Here is a 19,549-nt window from a genome sequence, read left to right as displayed (position 1 = left end):
CACAAGGACCCGTCCAGCTCAGCCCGCAGAAAAATCCCAAGCCTGATGTCTTAAGTAGCCAAGCAAAAGGGCATCTCTAGCCCAACGTCCCCATGAAGCACCTGGTATATCGTTCTACACTTCTCCAAAAGTCCCTGTCCCATTGGTACTGCTGGAGGTTGGGAGAAGAAGAAAAGGCCTCATCCCACATCTTCCAATCACCCACAATACTGCCAGCTGAACCCTAGGAAGGGATAAGGAAAGTGGAAAACACAGCTCTACACTTTCTGTGTATCAACGCAGGAAGATCTGGGGAACGGGAGGGAGGAGAAGGGTTAGGGATCTCAGTGCACAAATTAAAAGTGAATGACTAGCAGAAGGTCTGCTGGCTTTTTAGTCAGATCTTTGTGTTCCCACCAGGACAAAAAGGAAACAAAATCCTAAGATGAAAGCACAGTGGTCTGGGGGGGGGGGAGACTTCTGGCTGCAGTCCTTAGGAGCTCAGGCTGACAGCTGCCCAGGGAAAATCAAAAATATGGGCTTAGGGTGTGCCTGGCTAGTCATCACCCTGGGTGCCTTCCCACCCTTCTCCAGAGGTGAAAATTGAGCTGCTAAATGTAGCTGACAGCTCTTCATGCTTAGGGAATTGCCCCGTGACTGACTGATTCGCCTCCCTCCTCAAGAAGTTGAGGTAGGAAATGGGTGGGGGGAAAGGCTTAGCAAATTGTTTCATGATGGTTGTTTAAATTGCCTCTGCATTATGGCATTACAGTTAGGGGGGGAAAAAAAAGAAAGATCTCTCGCATAAATCCATATCCTAAAGCCAGCTGTGGCAGAGGCATGGACACTGGGAGGAAGCAGAGCAGATGAAGTCATCAGCAGTGGGAAAAAAACATCAATATAATATAGTGCAGAACAAAGCAAATTCTACCTCAAACACAGAGCTGAAAGAGAAACATCTTCCCCTGTCAGGTCTATTACCATGCATTTATTCCAATAACAAATAACTAACCCAGAAGTAACCCAAACCTGATTTATTCTTCCGTCTAAATAAATATGAAGAGGCAGCCGAATCTGACTCTAAAAACCACTGATCTCATATGTTTTTCTTCTATGTATTGGAAAAATTAGGAGTGGAGTTTTTGCCTTGCTGCCAGGGGATGCTGGCAAAGCATTTGAGCTATAGATATTGTATCTTGTCACTAATGACTGCAGGGAACTAAAAGGGATTTGGATTTTTTTTTTTTAAAGCTTCACATTAATTGATAATTTGGTCCCAGAATCCACAGTGGAACACAGGATTTACTATATTGGATCAGACTAGTGGCCCATCAAATCTGGCGTCTTGCCTCAGTGATGCTCAGAAAAATTATCATCCGTTGTCTTTGCTTGTAAGGTTGCTGGCTGCTTCTGTAAGGCCATATGACTGCAGAGGAAAGGTCTTCCAGGCTGTTTTAAGACCCTGAAACACGGGTTTGGCTGGGATTGTAATAATTCCTATATTACTTTTTTTCTCTTTTAAAGCAAGGAAGAAAATCTGATGGCAAACATTTCCAACAGACACGCTGCTGCTTTTCCTCTTGGTCACCACAGCTCAGAGAAGGTGAACTTGTGTTTTCAGAGGGCAAATAAATGAAAACACAACTGGGGCCAAGAGGAGGGTGAGGTGCCTTGTACTGAGCAGAACAATATTGATTAGGCAATATAAAGATTTCACTCACTAATTCCTTTAGCAATCTTATCATGTGTTGCCTGCATAATTGAATGGGAAAGAGAGAGGTGGAATCACTTAAGCGTTCAAAGCTCAACACACACCAAGAAAAGATTCCTGTTTTGTGTGTGTGTGCAATTTTGTGCATCGTTGCCCCTTGATTGTACATTGAACATGCTCTCTTTGACAGCCTAGTCCTAAACAGCCTGTTTATTAAAGACAGCTGCTTGCAAATAGGGGCTTTCTCCATCCAGCTGGCAAGGAGAAGGAGCTCTCTGTGGCTGAGAGGTAGGACTATGGAACAGGGAGGAAACAGGGGTGGAAGCCCATGGGAGTCCTGACCATGCAGGAGTCAAGGAGAAAAAGAAAAAAAATGTTTTTCTTCTATGTAAATAACTTAATTAAGGAGACTTCAGCTTGCCTTGAAGTGCAGTCTGCCACACTGGGGAAAACCTTTAAGTCTTCCTTGCTTGAAAAGCCACTACTTCACATGATACATTGAGGAAAATAAATAAATAAAAAGCATGCCAAGACATAATTTATCCATACTCCCACTAAACTAGCCTATAACTTCTCTGCCTCCAGTTCTCTCACTGATTGCATTGAGGGTTGGGGCTGCTCCCCACCTCTCCCAACCAATTTGTGATCTCATGGCCGCCCCAATGCAAGGAGAGGTGGGCCATGGTCCTGCACGTGGGAAGGCAGGAGAAGGCCACTGAACAGCTGGGAAGCAACAGGGAAATGGGTCCAACAACATAAACAAGAGAAGATAAATCTCCCTTATATGTCAGTGCTTCTTCCAAAGTGCAAACTGTTCTTTTTAGGATGTCCAAGAGCACATGGTTACTGGTGCACCTGGGGTTAGAATAACGCAGCTTGCTGGCATTCGGTTCTCCACCTTCTGTTCTCACTTGCACCTTAGTAAAACCCAAAAACAGTCACCTCTTCAGGGCTGCCCCATACAAATCCTTCCCTTGTTTCTGGTGGCACCCCAGAGGAGCAGATTGTGGCTGGATTCCCATCAAGGGAAACTGTCTGCCTTTCTACTGTTTATCACAGTTTTTCAGCTAATTTTCTGAATATGAGTAGGAACAGCAGGAAGAACGTAGCACATTACAAGAAAGCAATATGTGGATATTTACTCTTGGATATGTCTACTATATGGATGGGTCTTTTGGATAAGTCTACTGGGCCAGGCTCTGATCTGTCTGGAGACATCCCTGGTCATTGCAGAAGAGTTGGTCTAGACAGCTTTTAGAAGTCCCTTCCAACTCAAACAATTCTATGATTCTACTACTCAAAAACAAACAAACAAACAAAACTACTCAAGGATAGGTTAGTGTAATGCTATAACATGATGGAAAATACAGCAATAATAGCAAGGTGACAAAGTCTTTGGCTACAGCAAATGAAAACAAGCCCAAACGCAGCAGCTATGGATGCAGAAACAAAGAAAGAAAATTTGCCTACCTTTAGAAGACCTCAGGTACACAAGGGATCTCTTGCAAGATACCCTCATCTCCACTGCCAAATGAGGTCTGGGAAGGGGTGGATCCTGGCTCCAGCCCTTCTGGTCACTCAGGTGCTTTTTGTTACATACACCTGAGCTCCCCTGGGTTGGCCCTGCCTTCCCACCAGGTGCTCAATCACTGGTTCAAGCTGTGGCTTAGCATTTCTGCTACAGTTAGGTTGACAAGTTGTTTCTTTCACCTCTCCAGATCTGCTTGTTGTGTTTGATAGCCCCTAATAGATTATTTTGCTTCCACAACTGTTCAATCCCTTTTTCAGTCCATCTCAACTGCTGGCATCTATCATGTCCTAGGACAAGCAGTTCCAGCACTTTACTACCCACTGTAGTACCTCCGTTTGACACCATGAACACCAGCAGCTGTCTTAGATCAGGATATACAGAACAATGAACCTCCCTGCTTATCTATGGAGGTAACCTCCAAAAATGGAAGATCAGGAGTTAAAAACTATCCAAAGCTAAACTGGAAGGTTTTAAACTGCCCCTGCAATCTAGAGTTCAATGTGTTGGTTGGGAGAAAGCAAAAACTTCAGTTCAAAGCTCTGGAAAATGGACTGGGTTTGGATTGAAAGATCATACATTTCATTACCTCTTAGTGAGTGTGTGAGGGTTTAGGGGACACGTGGAGAGGTTAAACGTTTGGGTGAACACTGAGACTATATTAAATAAAATATCTGAGCCAAATGACTTGCAATGCAGCAGCAATGTATCCCAGCCAGGAGAAGTGGTGAGCATGGAGGTCAAGTGCTGTAGCAGGGAGTTTTCCCAAAAACAAACTGCTTTTTTGTGTCTTTGCTTCAAAGAAGATGTCAGTAGATTCCAAGAGCTCTTTACCTGCCATATCCCTCTCATTACTGAAATGAAATAAATGGTAACAGCATGAAAACAGCCACTGAAGCAGGAGAAGGCTGACAGTGAGGAAAAGGGAGGGGGGACAGGGTGCAGGCAGAGGGCTTGGCAGGGTGGAGAATTAGGGCAATTACCATTTCTGAGAAAATGCCAGAAATACAACACAACCTAATTTCCCCAATTAATTCCTCTGCACTTGAGCTGCTTTGTGTGAAGGGCTCTTCATGTTTCAAACTGAAGGAAGGGAGGGGTGGGAGAACAGAGACTCTTCAACATTTGTTTTTCCTTCAGTGTAGGAAAGAGTTGAGGAAAAAACGTCTGTCTATAACACAAGATGATGTTGTTACATCTTCCTTCCAGGAGATAAGGAACTGTGCCACAAATTCAATTTGCAGAGGTTTTTATAGGAGCCACGGAGATGCCAGAGACCAGCACATTCAATACCACACTGATTTTCCTGCACGCAGAGCAGACGACGATGAGCACAAAGACACTTATCCCATGCCCCCACAGCAGAGTGGTTCCCTCACCTCCCCTCTTTCCAGTCTCACTGCTACTTAAAGGGAAATTGGCTCTTCTGCCCTCAAAATGTTAACTGGAGCAGCTGTAAGCCTCTGTGCTGCAAGCCACACACCTCATGGGACATACAGAAGGAATGATTGCCATGAGAACAAGGACAGAAATAATGAATCAGGGGTTGGGAGGAAGGGGACACATGAGTAAACAGATGCTATAATATTTCCAACAGTGTATGCAGACTCCTGCACACAGTAGGAGTATAGCCCTGCCCAAGTGGCCCATCCGAACCATCACTAGGTGTCTCCAGGGAAGATCTCCAGGTCACTCCAGGATTTCCCTGTTCTTACTTAGGTATGATCTAGAGACAGAACATGCCCTTCATGATCCCACCTAGTACAGGAGAAAATGATGCTCTTTCACCTCTAAGTCTCTCCTTAGTGTAACATATATTTATGGATATGAAACCTTCCCAACACTCTGTGAGATAGGAGGGAGAGAGGGTAGCACACTGTATTTCATAGAATCACAGGATCATAGAATGGCCTGGGTTGAAAAGGACCACAATGATCATCTGGTTCCAACTCCCTGCTATGTGCAGGGTCACCAATCACCAGACCAGGCTGCCCAGAGCCACATCCAGCCTTGCCTTGAATGCATCCAGGGATGGGGCATCCACAACCTTCTTGGGCATTTTCCACATGAGAAGAGGCAGAAGAGATAAAGGCAATGATTAACCACTTAGCATCTGCATAGGATTTACCTGCTGGAAATTGACCTTTTGCTGGAAGCTGAATGCAGTACATGCATTGCCCCTTTTACACAAGACTCCTCTCCGCTGTCTGTGCAGCCAGGGGCTGAGCTTGCCTTCTTAGAATCACAGAACATCTTGGGTTGGAAGGGACCTCAAAGATCATCTAGTTCTTTGACCCACTGACATTGAAGCATCGAGTCTCTAAATCTGCTTTCATTGCAAGCCTTGCCTATTAGTCTTATCAACCATGCTGAATGAGTCTCCGAAGGAACATGAACTGGGCAGCTGTTAAACCTCACTGATCTATTACTTGCATGGAAACTTGATAAATAGTTGACTGCAGCCCAGGAGAAAGAAAACAGTTTTGATCTCCAGGGGATAAGAAATAGAGAAAGAGTTGATTGAGATGGGAGAAAGAATCTGACAGTGAGCACTGAAAATTATCAAAAATATGTTTGTTTGTTTTTTTTTAAATCTGACCATATTAAGAAAAGAGAAGAAAGAAAATGTTTGCAGAGTAAACCTTCACGCTTCAGAGGAGGAGGCATCTGCCAGAGGAATCCTAGACTTTTTAAAGAACGTTGACCTAAGGCCAAAGTCACAGCAGAAATGTTGTTTTGGCACACAATATGGTCTAAGGATAGGAGAGCCAAGGTTCATAGGAAGAGATATTAATCTTTTATTAAATCAACTGATATCACTGCAAAAAAAGGGAAAAAAAAAAAAGCTCAGAGAGGACTTGTGTGTCTAAAATGTTCTTTTCTTCCCCCTCCAACAATATCAGATGTTTAATAAAAGATATTGCTTCTTCCTGTAAACCTTGTCTCTCCCACATCCAATGAGCACTCCATAGTGTTGAAAATGCAGAAGTCTTCAATGCATTTTTTTATTGTGTTTTTAGCTCTATGTTGTCAGAAACTTATTTTCTTTCAGAGCCATTTGCAAACCTAGCATGTGCTTTTTTTTTTGCTTTTTTTTTTTCCCCACAAGCAGGTGTCCTCCCCATGATGAACAGAAACCTGGAGCACGTTCAGGACAGACCTCTGCAAAAGGATGGTGCTCAACTCAGAGAGAGGTTTCAAGCCCTGCCTGGGCTTTGGGGCAGGATGCTGGAGGAGTGGGACATAGCAGAAGTAGACAGAGGGATGTCTTCATGAAATTCAGTGCCTCCATTAATCCTTCCTCTACTCAACCCATGTCTTTGCTGCTGATGTCCCACCCATGGCAGCATGTAACCTTGGAAGTTATTAAGGACTGCTGAGTAGGATTTAAGGCTGCTCTCTTCTAAAGATAAAGAAATACTGCCCTTTCCTTGAGTGGCTGCCAAATGACTTTGGGAGCTGGATTACTCATTCTGAGGGAAGAAAGGGAACTGATCTTGGTCTTGCTCCATGGGCAGGCACCAGATGTGCTCAGTGTGACTGGGGCACAACGTCCCTGACCCACAGCATCCCACCATCTGGTGTCACAGTCCTGACACATCCCTAAAAAGTCACTTGCTCACATGTTTTCTAGAAGGAAAACAAGTGGGAAAAAACTCCTCCCGAATCTTTTATCTCCCTTACAGATCTATTTCACCCTTCCTATACAGACCTAAATAAAAGACCACATGGCACATTACACAACACATCCCAGAAATGCTCCTTCAGCATCCCTGACTTGTCACACAAGTGTGGGCTACTTCTCCCCTATACCTCCACCTTCCTCCACTTTCCTACCTGATGCCATTTCACTTCTCCCCTGCCTACACCTCCACAACCATCAGGGAGGGATCTGATGCACAAGGAAAAAGATGCACCTGTGTTCAGGCAGAGCATGGAGAACCTTGGAGAGAGAGGAAACAAACCTCTCTGCTGCCTTTGTTACGCAAATGTTTGTTTCCCGTACCCAAATGTGCAACAGGAAATTAAGCAGTTCACCTTTGTAAAGCACTTCTGCATCCCACAAATGCAGGAGGCAGATGGTGTTTTTCCTTTGTTTTAAAAGATAAAAAATGGGAAAGAGATTAAACGGCTATGAGTTAATCATCAGCTGGGAACAAACTCACATACCCACATGCCAATCTATCCTTGCTCGTAGGGCCTGGGCAGCAGCAAATGCAGGGACCCATCAGAGTGAGATCCCCCAGACATGTCATTTGTGGCCAGTTTTGAGATGTAACCCTCCACTGTGTACCCAGAAAATGATATTTAGTGGAATCCTCCCTAGGCTGCAGCTTGGGCACGCTAAATCACCTGAAACAGAACTTTGCTCCAGGTTCCGCCTCTGGGAATGGCAGGTTGTGTCAGCAGCAGAGATGTTGTGCACAGACATCGAGAAGCAGCCTTGGGAGTTTTACCACTTTGGTTGTGGATGTGACCAGGGACTGCAGAAAAGAATTTCAAAGCTTAACTCTACAGCCACATCTCCACCTTCCATGGCGGAGGACCAGGAGCAGTCTGCTTCTAATGCTTGAGGTCATTTGTTTTCTCTCTCCATTCAAAAACCCTCACTCAGGGTATCTTGGTGGGTTTTGTGGTGGGCCTGTGTACTTGAAAAGACTGTCTCAGGAGCACTGAAGACACAGCTTTCCTGCCAGAGATGCTGGGAATTAAAATGGTGAGGAATACAGAGCAGAAATGCACCACTGTTAGTGAAACCAAACTGCTTATATTACCCATGTTGCAGGAGAAAGTACATGCTTCTTCATAACAAAGTAAATATGAGTAATCAAAACCGTAATTTCCTAGGATCCCTCTCTGGATAGCAGCAGAGAAAAGATCTCCATGTATGTAGAGGACTGAGTTGGTGATCTGGAGTTCTAAAAGTATCACAAGTCTGGTAAGCAGGATAAACCAGTTATTGCTTTGGTCACACACAGCAATTTGTGTGAACAGAGAGAAGTCCACTAACAGAGCCTTACGACGCGGCATGAGAGAGCACAGAGCAACCATGGCAAAGCACTTTGCACAGACAGGACGAGGTCTACAGGACACCACAGAGAAGACAAATCCCACTATGGTGAACTGGCCTATGAAGATCTCTGCAGTTCGCACTTCTTGGGGACCCTCCCATCCAATTCTCATTTGCTGCAGGACCCAAGCAAGAGCATGGATGATCTCACAAGCTGCTTCTCATCTTCCCCTGGGTGCTGCTCTTCCCTACTCACTATCTACTGATGTTTCTGCAGTGTTGGGAATGTAGCTACCTCATCACTGCCCAGTCAGTCCACTGAGACCTTTTCCCAACGTGGGCTTTTGTGCTGCACAGGGAAGATTGGTTCCCTCACTAGTAATTAAACTTAGTGATAAGGCAATGCCCTGGCCTTGGAGAGATGACATGTCTCAGCAGAAACCTTATCATCTTTTTTTTCCTCCCCAGCTCCACTTTGCAACTTCCTATCACATAAAGAAAACCTCTGCCATCAGATCAAGTCCACAGGTCAACTCTTTCTTAGGTAACTGATAGAAATCAGCCTCAGAGCCAAACATCTGCACTGCAACCAGAAATAAACCAGCCTTACGCCAAGCACCAGGCAAAAAATCTCTGCTCTTTCTCCTGAAAAACCCTTCTCTGCTGGTGGGTGGCCCAACCACAAATCCCTACACTGTTGTGCTCCGAACGCTTTGTACATTCCATTTTCTCAAGCTGAGGAAGAGTAAGAAGCATGCATTCCTCCCAGGGACGCTGCCATCCTGGGCAGATAGGGCAATGCAGCTGGACACAAAGGCAAGGGGACATCACAAGCATAAATCACAGAAGATAAGGCTGGAAAGACATTTCTGACTCACTGAGTCAGTCCCCAGAGACTAGTGCAGGATTAGCCTCTGCACTAAGCCCAGGCATTTTTATCTAGTTGCTTTCTGGACTTCTTCAATGACAGGCCCTCAGCAACCTACCTCTGGCAAATTATTCCATTGTCTAAATGATGTCCCTGCTGGAAAAAAGTGTTTTTGAGGTTGAGCTTAAATTGCCTATTATTTCCTTTTCCATATTTTATGCACTTATCAGTCAGTCTTTCAGTTGCCTTTTCTGTAGGTCCCTGTATTAAGTTTCTTTAATCTAACACAAGAGGTCACAGACTGTAGTCTTTTAATCATCTTTGTCACCCTCTTTGGATTACCTCCAATTTATCAAAGTCTTTGTAAAAAAGAGGAAGAAAAATAGGAAGGAAGGAAGATCAGGATGACATCAGAATCATCCCAAAGTGTGTGACTGTGCTGGGGTATCACGGGGAGCTCTGTGTGTAGGCATCTGCATGGATGTCTGAACTACAGGCATGTCCAGGACCAAAAGGAGTGAGGACAATGGTTTGGGGATCAGGCAAACACAAGTGTGTCTGATGGACATCTGTGTGCATGTTTCATTGAGGGAATAATCAAATGAGTGAGCCCAAGAGCTCCAAAAACTAATTTACTGTCACATTTCCTAGTCTCCCTTCACTCTGAGCATTGGATGGCCACTGGAGCTGCCTTACCCTGTAGTAATCAGTGCTGTAGACATCTCTTGACATCCCAAAGTCTCCAATCTTCACCAGCAGGTTGGCTCCGACCAAGCAGTTCCTGGTGGCCAGGTCTCTATGGACAAAGTGCTGGGAGGCAAGGTACACCATTCCAGAGGCGATCTGGCTAGCGATGTGGAGCATCTGTGATAGCCCTAGCTCCCCTTTGGCTTGTCGAGGCTGCCCATCCACGAGGATCATAGCATCTGGGCCATGTGCCCTATAGGGAGGAAGAAGCAAAAAGCATAGAGTTGGGTCTCAAAAGTGACCAGGAGATAGGAATCCCATATGGTTGCTGCTCCTGCTGGGGTAGGGACTGGCCCCCAGCTCTGTAGTGTGAGGATGCACACATAGCTCCAGAGGAAAGAAAAAAAAAAATCTTACAGAACAAGAGGTTGGGTGAACATTTGGTGGGTGAGTAGGTGCCATACATTCTTCTATCCTTACTCTTCTCCAAGAAACCTCTTATGGCCACAGGTGAAAGACAGACTGCTAGGGCAGAGTGACCAGTGGCTTGATGCACCATGGCCATTCTATTCTCTGGCAAGACCTGTATAAAATGAACTGGCTTCCAGATATCTACATGTTTGCTCTAATTAATTCTTATACCTTGGAAACATTCCCAGGTGTGGAGCTATCACACTCTTTTCTTCCCCAGCCATCATATTCGTGTTGCTTACTCTCTTTATTAATCCTATACAGCCTCTTCTATTCATTCCATCCACACACCTTATCACCGAACAACCTCCTCTCAATTCATATACTGATACAACCAGAGATCACAGACAAGGTTTCAGAAGAACACCAGCATCCCTGGAAAGTATCCTTTATCCCCTAGGCTGTCCCAGAGGTAACACAAGTAAACTCTGAAGACACAAGCAGAGGTGCAGGGGTAATGTCTGAATGTCAGCAGATGGAGAGAACATCCTGGACAACAAAAGGCAACATTTTGCTGAACAAAGTACATTGTAAAGGCGGGACTTGAGGTCAGGGTCATTCCTGTCCTGTCCCCCTTTAAATCCTCTCCCTAGCTGTATACCAGGCCTGTCTTTGCTGTGCTCCCTCTGTGATGTCTCTTTCCCCGATGGAGCTCACACTGCTGTGGCCTCTTTGAAGGTGGAATAACAAAAGCCCTCATATTTAGGGAAAAGCAAGAGATTTTGCTGTGACTTTCCTCCTCGTGACTGAGATGCAGTACAGCATCTCCTCTGAAGCTTTCAAACTGTTCTCATTGAAACAGTTCCTGGCATTTCACCCTGTTGTCAGCCCTGCTGAGAGCCTACAGATTAAAATGCACACACAGAGCTTTCCCTCTTTCTTGATATGGGACTGAACATCACACAAGACCCATTTTTTTTCTCTTCTTTGTTTCCTGATTACCCTGTTGGGCTTATGGCAAACAAAGGAATCCAGACATTCAGGGTCCAACCCATAGTTTTTGAAATGCTGCTGTGTTCAGTTATCTCCTGCTGCCCTGCCACCAGGAACACAGCCCCAAGGGTCCTCACCTGCCATCTCCTTCCAGAACAGCTGGAAGAGGAGAGGAGAGGAAGAGGAAGCCCAGAAATGTGGGCTGAGGAGCCAGGAGTGTTTTGGGAAGTGGGCAATACTGCAGTGACTGTGGGATGGGCAGGACAAGCAGTGGTTTCTAAAGCCATGCTGGACATTTTATACCAAACGTGCCTTGCAGTTACACCATATTTAACTGTGGATGATACCTGGTGTCCTCAAGAGTAACTATTCCAAGATGAGAAGTGAAGGACATAATACCGTCTCATTACTGCCACCTTTTTCAAATACAATAATTACCTCCAAAGAACTGTCTGCATCCAATGGGAACAGGTCATGTTTAAAACATGATCAGCCAACACCTTCCTTTCACTGAGTCCCTTTACATCCTATTATGCAGGATTTATCTATGTATGTCCTGCGTAATACATATTCCTTCCTCCCCTCCTCTTCTCCATCCCACATGGGTATAGTCCTGAAGGAAGGAATATCAGCCTACTCCTGATTAACTGGGGGGATATCAGTGCATTTAATTATATCAAGAAGATGTAGGGAATACGAAAAGGAGCTCTCTTCTTGGAGCAAGGGGTTTGCTTCAGCTTTACACCATGATCATAAGATTGGCTGGTCCCTGTCAGAGAAGCGTGGCTTTTGGTTTTGTTTTCTTGTTCCTTTTTCTTCTTTCTCAGGGTGTGCTGGAGACTTTTGTCAATATGAGGAAGAAAATCACCTATGTGTATGTACTGAAGGAAAGAGAGGAAGTGATGGAGATATTTGTTGAGGCGAGAGGGAATGAGGTTGTTGCAGACCTTCAGAATGGGATCTGAATGCTCAGAAGCCCTCACTCCATGAATGCTGGCCCTAGAAATGCTGTGCTTCCAGCAGTGCTGTGTCTGTATTTCTCCAGAGCCCCAGTAAAACCTACTATCCACCAAGGGAAACCTGAATCCTGTATCACCCTCTTGACCCCCTTGCAGCTTCCATCCTGAGTCCTACCTGGCCAAAGATGTCATCCATCCAGAGCATGAAACAGAGGATGACCTGTAAGTACATATTCCATCTGCCTCTACTATGCCAAAACAAGGAGGGAAATCAGTGTGTGTTCCCACCTTTGCCACTGCCCTGTGGATGCTTCAAGAAAGCTGCAGAAGAGTTTGGCCCTGCTTGAAAGAATCATAGAATGACTTGGGTTGGAAGGGACCTTAAAGATTATCTAGTTCCAACCTCATTGTTGTCCACGGGCAGGGTCACCCATGGGGTCCTTCCCCACAGCCCTTCTGGTGTAGGTGATTGCTTCAACATGAAAACTTCAGGAAATGATCTATTTCCTTGTTTTCCTTGGTCAGAAACGGGTTGTGACGTTGGAAATATAAGCAGAGAGTATATCCCGGCCCCAAACCTAGATGTGATGTGCTCGAGCTTCCTGTTCCCACTGCAATCATGCTCACACTTAGCAGTCAAAGCAGGAAAATATCAAGGGTCCAATTTTGTAAATACTGGGAAATAAACCTACTAATTATTTCAAGAGGTAAGTACCACTCCACTTGCATGCAGGTTCCAGAGCATAATTTCTGTATCATGGGAGAGCACAAACATCCTCCCACCATTGCTCTCTGCCCCTCACCAGTGGCAGATTCAGGGCATGCAAATTATCTGCTAATGAATGGTGAATGGTGGGGGTCCAGCAATTTGCATCTCTCTAGAGGCATAGAAAGCAATTATGGCATTTCATCTGTCATTGCCCATCTTCTGGATTAGTGAGGTGCCACTGGTTAGGATATTTTGTCTGCTGAGATGCAGGGCACAAGGACCAAGGATGGACTGCACAGACACTGCCTGAGGCCTCTCCTAAATTTCTCCTCTCTTTTCTGAATATAGAAATGCGAACTGCAAATCAGTAAATGCCCAGGATAGCAATCAGACAAAGTACTCCAGAAAGATCCTCTCAGGAGTACTTTAGTTCTGGTGCTATCAAACCAGTATCTGGGTGGCATGGGGAGTCATGGCTGGTGACCTTCCAGCTTCAGACTTGCAGGGGTGGGAGAAGAAACATCTGGTTTCCATAGCTCTCCTGGACAAACCCTGGGACTACCAAAGAGGAAATGTTGGCGTAGGACTTCAAGCATCAAATCTGCTGAGGACCATCCACACGACTATGGCTCTCTGGAGCACCACAGATCTATGACAGAACACCCAGGGGTACAGCTGTGCTGCATCTGCCATGCCCTCCTTTGCACATACCTCAGGAACTTGTTCAGGTCCCCATGCTTCATGTACTCAAAGACCATGATGAGTGGGTCACCATCACCACACACACCGTAGAACTTGACGATGTGCTCGTGCTGCAGGTTGGTGAGCAGCTCTGCCTCCCTCTGGAAATCCTTGCGGGCTGCCAAGGTGGGGTCTTTCAGTGCCTGAAAGAAGGGACACATATGTACGGGATGGGCAAAACCAGAGGAGGCCAAAACCAAAGGAGCGGTGGCATTGAGGAAGAGCTGATGAGGACAGGAGAGGATAGGAACCACAGCCACCACCCCGTTGCATCGGGAGAGCTAGCAGCAGGTTCTGGTGGCACCACCTCAGCGTTTTGTTCGTATGTTTACCAGCCCAGTGGGGTCTCCAACTCATTTCCCAGGAAGCAGCAAACATGCCACAGAGGGTAATAGCTTCCAATTATTCCCAGCTTGGGCAGGATTTGTACTGGTGACCTAGGGGTGAATGGCTTCATATCTCATTATTATTAAATTCCTGAGCCAGCCAGTCCTCACTATCTGTCTTTTATTTTGAAATAGCTGACTATACTACCTTTATTCAGAAGATGGATTTGCCTGGCTGTGCAGTTATTGTGTGGATTTTTCAAACTGCCTCTGAAGAAGGACACTGTCAAGACTTTTCTCATAATTTTAAAAATCATGTTTTTACTCCCTGCTGTTTGTAACAGCCCCCCTGGCAGACTGATGCTGAAATCAGTATCCTTACTGAGAATATCTTGTCTTTCACATGCAAGTGCACCAAACTAGGTTGCAGCCCAGCATTGCAGGGATGCTTTGAAGATGCTGCTGTGGGTGCAGCTGCTGATGGAGGTGGGTTACCAGGCTTGGAGGCCAGCTTGTCCATGAGTGACTGGGCAGTTTCATAGGAGAGCAGAGTGTTGTCATTGCAGGATATCAAGGGAGACCACTTAGCAAAAAAAAAGTTGGGATGTCCAGAATGTTGGACAAGATGGAAAAGCCGCAAGGGCTGATGACTGTGCTGAGTTCACATACAGAGAAATACCGAGTCCTCTCCAGGAGCTGCTCTTCCCCATTGAGTAGATCACCTGCAAGGTTTCACCCAAGCCTTGCAATAGTTCCTCATTCCCTTTTTCTGCCCTCACCCTGCTAGACACATGGCATAATATTATTGTAATTCTATGTCCTCTGGGATAGCTTGACTAGAGATATTTAGATGGATGATAGTTACGCTGTGCAGATGGCAAAGCATCCATCCTTATCTCAGGCACCCAATTACTTTTAGTCATTTAATATCTTCATAACTTTGATGCTTCCCATTATTTCTTTTCTCCCCTGGAAAGCACTTCCCCTCCCCCATGACTCCTTTCTCCCCTTTTTCCTGTAGTTGCACATAATATTTCAGGTTGCAGCGAGTTTGGTTTCATCTCCTTCACACTCTGTCACTTCCACGAGGTGTGAGGACTGTGACTTTGTAAATATCACACAAAATGGGATATTAAAAAAACATTGCTAAGGTTGCACAGCCTTTAGAAGTGAAGGAAACAAGAACTGGAAGTGGTAGAACCAGGAAAGAATTATAGAATCACTAAGGTAGAAAAAGACTGAGATCGTCTAGTCCAACTGTCCATCTACCACCAATAAAAGAAGATGAAGGGTCAAGGAAGAGACCAAACCTAGAGTAGAAATGCTTCTCCTAGGAAGGTCTGGAGTGGGTTGCATTTGTGTCTCCATCATAGGATTGCTATGTGACATCAAGCCATTCACTCTGTCTGCAGGTTGCAGTCATTGTCACAAACTGTCAGCTCTGCTGATGCTTCTTGGGAATTTCCTGCTCATGTGCAAGAGTGCCAGGTCTCCACAAGCACCACCTTTAATGTCAACGTAGGTCTGGAATCTGCAGTCTGGCTGCAAAGGCAAGTCAGTCACTGTCCTCCAGCTAGGTGGATTCTGTCCCCTCAATTTCCCTGAGATTCTATCTGCCCTCTGCCAAATGGGGACCATGTGACCTCAGCACCCAGCTGGATGGCTATGGAAACAAGCACACTCACTTCTAGAGAGCTCTGAGAAACAAGACTAGTCATCACAAAGTAGAAGCCCATAGAGAAATGAAAAATATGTGTTCAGAGGACGTGCCCCGCATAGCAGCCCCTCCAGCATTGCTAACACTTGACTTCATAACCTCAACACTTTTTGCTGACTGTACTTTTTTAGTGCTTTTTAGAATGTTTTCAAAAGCAAGCTGAATAGAAGAGCAAACTTATCCACGCCATCACATCAAAAGCTGATCTGCAGGGCTGCAGTTTTTAGGTCCACTGGAAATCTGAGTCCATTTAGCCACAGTCTTTCATTGCCTAGTCCTGGCCCTGGGAAGGAGCCCCCTGGAATGCAGCAGGGACAGACCCCACGTCCTAAGCAGCATGCCCTGCTCAGAGCTGCGCTGACCATGGAAGTGGCTTCCACCCTCTCCTGGGAGCATGAGATCTTCAAGAAACGCAGCCAAAGCTCAGATCAATATGTGAAGCCTTTTTTTCTCCCCTTTTCTTTATTCCTTTCCATTTTTTTAAAAAACCTATAACATAAAACGTGGCCCAAAATACAAGAATGCTTCCCTCTTCCCCAACCCCCCCCAAAGCTGGCTAAAAGCCTGATTTCAAGGCTCCGCTCCAGTTCTGGGTCTGTATGATCTGTCGGGATGAAAGGCACTCTGGAGATGTAAGCTCATAGTAGCAATTAACGGAAACAAGCTTGGATGCTGTTTCTGCCTACATGCAAATGAAGATCAGTAGAGACCTGAGAGATGGGATCGCATAAGGGATGGCTGACACCGATGGGCAGGTGCCAGCCACATAACTAGGCGATTAATGATGTGGGTAGCTGTGCTACCTTGGCTTTAACCAGTCCCAGAGGTGAAAAGTGCAATCTTGCAGTTCTTGCTGCCTTACTTCTTTCATCTTACAGCAAAGCTGTCCCAGCAAACTGCTCCCAGCAAACTGGTTGGCCGTGCTTAGCTTTCAAGTGCTTATTTTTGCTGAGGCCTCTTTTTGTTTCATCTTCAGCAAGATAAAATCCCTTAAGAGAAGGTCCCAGTCCCTCACAGAGGGAAGGCAGCCTCCCTACCACTGCACGGCTGTGCAGATCTGAGCCCTTCCAGCCCCGCTCCTCCTCCACGTCTCCTGTCCGCATCGGCAGGAAGAGAAGCTTTGGCATTGGCGAGAACAGACGACCTTGAAGCAAAAACGCTGGAACTCTGTGTGACTAAGTGGATTTACCACAATCTCCGGCATCAGATAAATCTCATCCCATAGCCCCCAGCCCTCCCCTGCCTCCCTTTCCCACGCAGCCCCTGATGTACTCTCTGCCACTCGCCCTTGGGATTTACCTTCACTGCCACCAGCATTTTGTCATTGGTGGGGCTGAGGTTGTAACACTCGGCCAAGAACACCTTCCCAAAGGCACCTTCTCCCAGCTCCCTCTTCAAAACGATGTCTCTCCTCTTAATATGCTGGACATCTGTTGGAGGGAGGGGAGGGAGAGGGTTGAGGGAAGAATGAATCAGGGTTAATTCAGGGAATGGAAAACAATTAATTCAATTTTCTAGCAAGCTGAAATTGCTTTGCAAAAAATATCTACAAGGATCTTTTTACCCACCCACGGAATGCAGCCATCTTTGGGACGGAGTTAGGCTTATGCAAAACATCTGTGAGGAAAGTACTTGAGGTTTATCACGTTTTCACTACAACTTGAAGCAGGCAAGTCCTCAGGGAGAGGAACCTTTGGGGCAAAATCAGCCATGAAGACCTGAATCTTTCTGGAACGATCCAGGAAATAATTAATCTCCTGTGAGATGAGGCAAAGGTCACATACTTCTGATGCCAGGCTGGGTGAGATTAGAAGGTTGAGTTTCCAGAAGCTGTTGAATTTTGCATTTCACCGTGGATCAGTTTAAACCTAAACTCAGGCAGATTTCTGAGGCTAAACACTGGCAAGTCAAAGAGTTCCCAAGAGGAAGAGCACCAATGACCCAAACACCTTAGGGCACAAGCAGGAGCTGGCTGGGAGCACCAAGCACTGCCCTGCAGCAATGCTTCAACCAGCATCCATCTTCTACACAACCATTCCCTCCAGGTCACCCCAGGACAAATCCCTGGTACAAGGGGTGAGCTCAAACCATTAGTTTCAATGATCCCTTCCACTGACATTTAGGATGTCAAGGGCTGACACAGAATAGCAACTGAGGCTCCAGGAAGACTCAGAAGAGCCATAGCTATTAATTTAATGGAAATACAGAAGCCCATAAAGATTGGTCTGCACCAGCTGTTCACACATCACCTGACAGGGTCATTCATAAGGGCTAGATGTACCCAGGTAGTAGGCATCTACAAGGGTAAACAAATGATCAGCAAGATCTCCACAAACTCAGGGTCTTGATTAAATACCACTGATTGCAGGGAAAGGTTGAGAGTTTCCATGCTCATTTCTGGGGATGACACCAGAGCACAGCTACATCCTGCCAAAAAAATAAGCACCTTTCTAGCATCACAGTGCCCATACAGCTGCTTTGGCAATATGAAGAGGCATCTTTTTCATGCCTGAAATGAACTACAAGGCAGCTAGAGGCAGCTGGCTATCCCTCTGTATTTTCCTTCATTGGAGCTAACTGCCTGCCTTGGAAACTGCTGTAGAATACATCACCCACAGCTTCAGCTTGATGGTCACAGCAGGGCAGAGAGAGCTATACACTCTTCCCCAGCACTTGGTGAGCAAAGCTGACACATCAGAGGTCTGCTCAGGTGGGAGCATTAGAGACAGTGCCCTCTCTCACCCTGGGGCATTCATAACTGTGAATCTTCTCTATCTCTTCCACATGCCACAGGAGCCATATGAGTGGCTCCCATCAGCTCGGATGCATTTCCCTTGGACAACGTGGATGCAAGAGTGACTGACAGCAGGTTTCACACTGGCTGCAGGGAAGCATCACAAACAGCAAGCCCAGCCTACCACCAGCTCCTGCCACCCTTGATTCAGTAGGCACCAATATTGGGCCATGAGATCTGACGCCTCACAGCAACCCAGGTACAACTCAACGCACCCAAAAGCCAGCAGAGTGAAAGAGTAACATCATAATGGCTTTCATACAAATAAGATTTCTCATTAGGAGCTCACAAGCAGGTTTAAGAAGCTGCAATCTCTGGCCCTTTTGCTCGTTAAAAAAGATGAATGCAGCAAGATTGCATAGGCAATGGGCCTTGTAATAAATGATGCTTCTATAGAGGAATCTCATTGACCTTTTCATTAATCGTTCAATAGACTGAAAACTGTTAGTAACCAATATTAATAATATTAGCAACACTAAGGAACAGAATGGAAGGCACATCCAAAATGACTTTGGTTTTCAGTCTGCAATGACAACAAGTGAGAACACATCACATGTGGACTTTGCCTTCTCCATCTGGTTTAGCTGAGTGTTTAAGGAGTACCTTGAGAAATCTGAAATATTACATGTTGAAACGTTAAGCAATGCACTTGGGTGAGGAAAGTCCTAATCTGAGAAAAGTTCAAATGCTACTATTTACTTAATAGAGGAAAAGTATTTTTTCTTCTTTCTCTTGGCAAGCATTTCTATAGCACTGATCACAGTAGTATCCAGGATTTGTTGTACTGACAAACCACGTTTTTGCATTCTTTGTCTCCTGATCAGCAACAGTCAAATAATCCTGTATTAAGAAGAATCCACGTATCCTTAAAAAACTCAGAATCCCAACAGAAATGTAGCACTGCAATACAACTGACCTATTTAATGTGAGATTAAAAAAAAAAAAAAAAAAGAACTATCTCAGAATAATCAGTGATGGTATTTGAAATTATTAACACTTCTCATAATTGGTAACATCGTGAGAACTGAAGTAGACCTCTCTTCCCAAACTCCCTGAGGTCTTGCCCCAAATTTTCAGCTCCCAATTTTGCTTCTCAACAACGTCTTAATAAATGA

At 45.5% G+C, this 19,549-nt stretch overlaps 1 protein-coding gene across 4 annotated transcripts in view; it reads right to left on the bottom strand.

Annotated features, from left to right (window-relative positions):
- NTRK3 (neurotrophic receptor tyrosine kinase 3) overlaps positions 1-19,549 on the bottom strand; it is a 178,902-nt gene that overhangs the window by 17,899 nt on the left and 141,454 nt on the right. For all 4 annotated transcript variants that reach the window (XM_090149021.1, XM_031587747.2, XM_090149020.1 and 1 more), the window contains exons 13-15: positions 16,940-17,070; positions 13,568-13,740; positions 9,794-10,037 (exon numbers count right to left, since the gene is read on the bottom strand). In XM_090149021.1, the coding sequence (XP_090005147.1) occupies positions 9,794-10,037; positions 13,568-13,740; positions 16,940-17,070 (548 nt within the window). The remainder of the gene's footprint in view (positions 1-9,793; positions 10,038-13,567; positions 13,741-16,939; positions 17,071-19,549) is intronic.

This window comes from Phasianus colchicus, chromosome 12 (assembly GCF_987193195.1).
Source record: "Phasianus colchicus chromosome 12, bPhaCol1.hap1.1, whole genome shotgun sequence".
NCBI classification, from domain to species: Eukaryota; Metazoa; Chordata; class Aves; order Galliformes; family Phasianidae; genus Phasianus; species Phasianus colchicus.
This window is presented reverse-complemented; position numbering and strand designations above follow the sequence as displayed.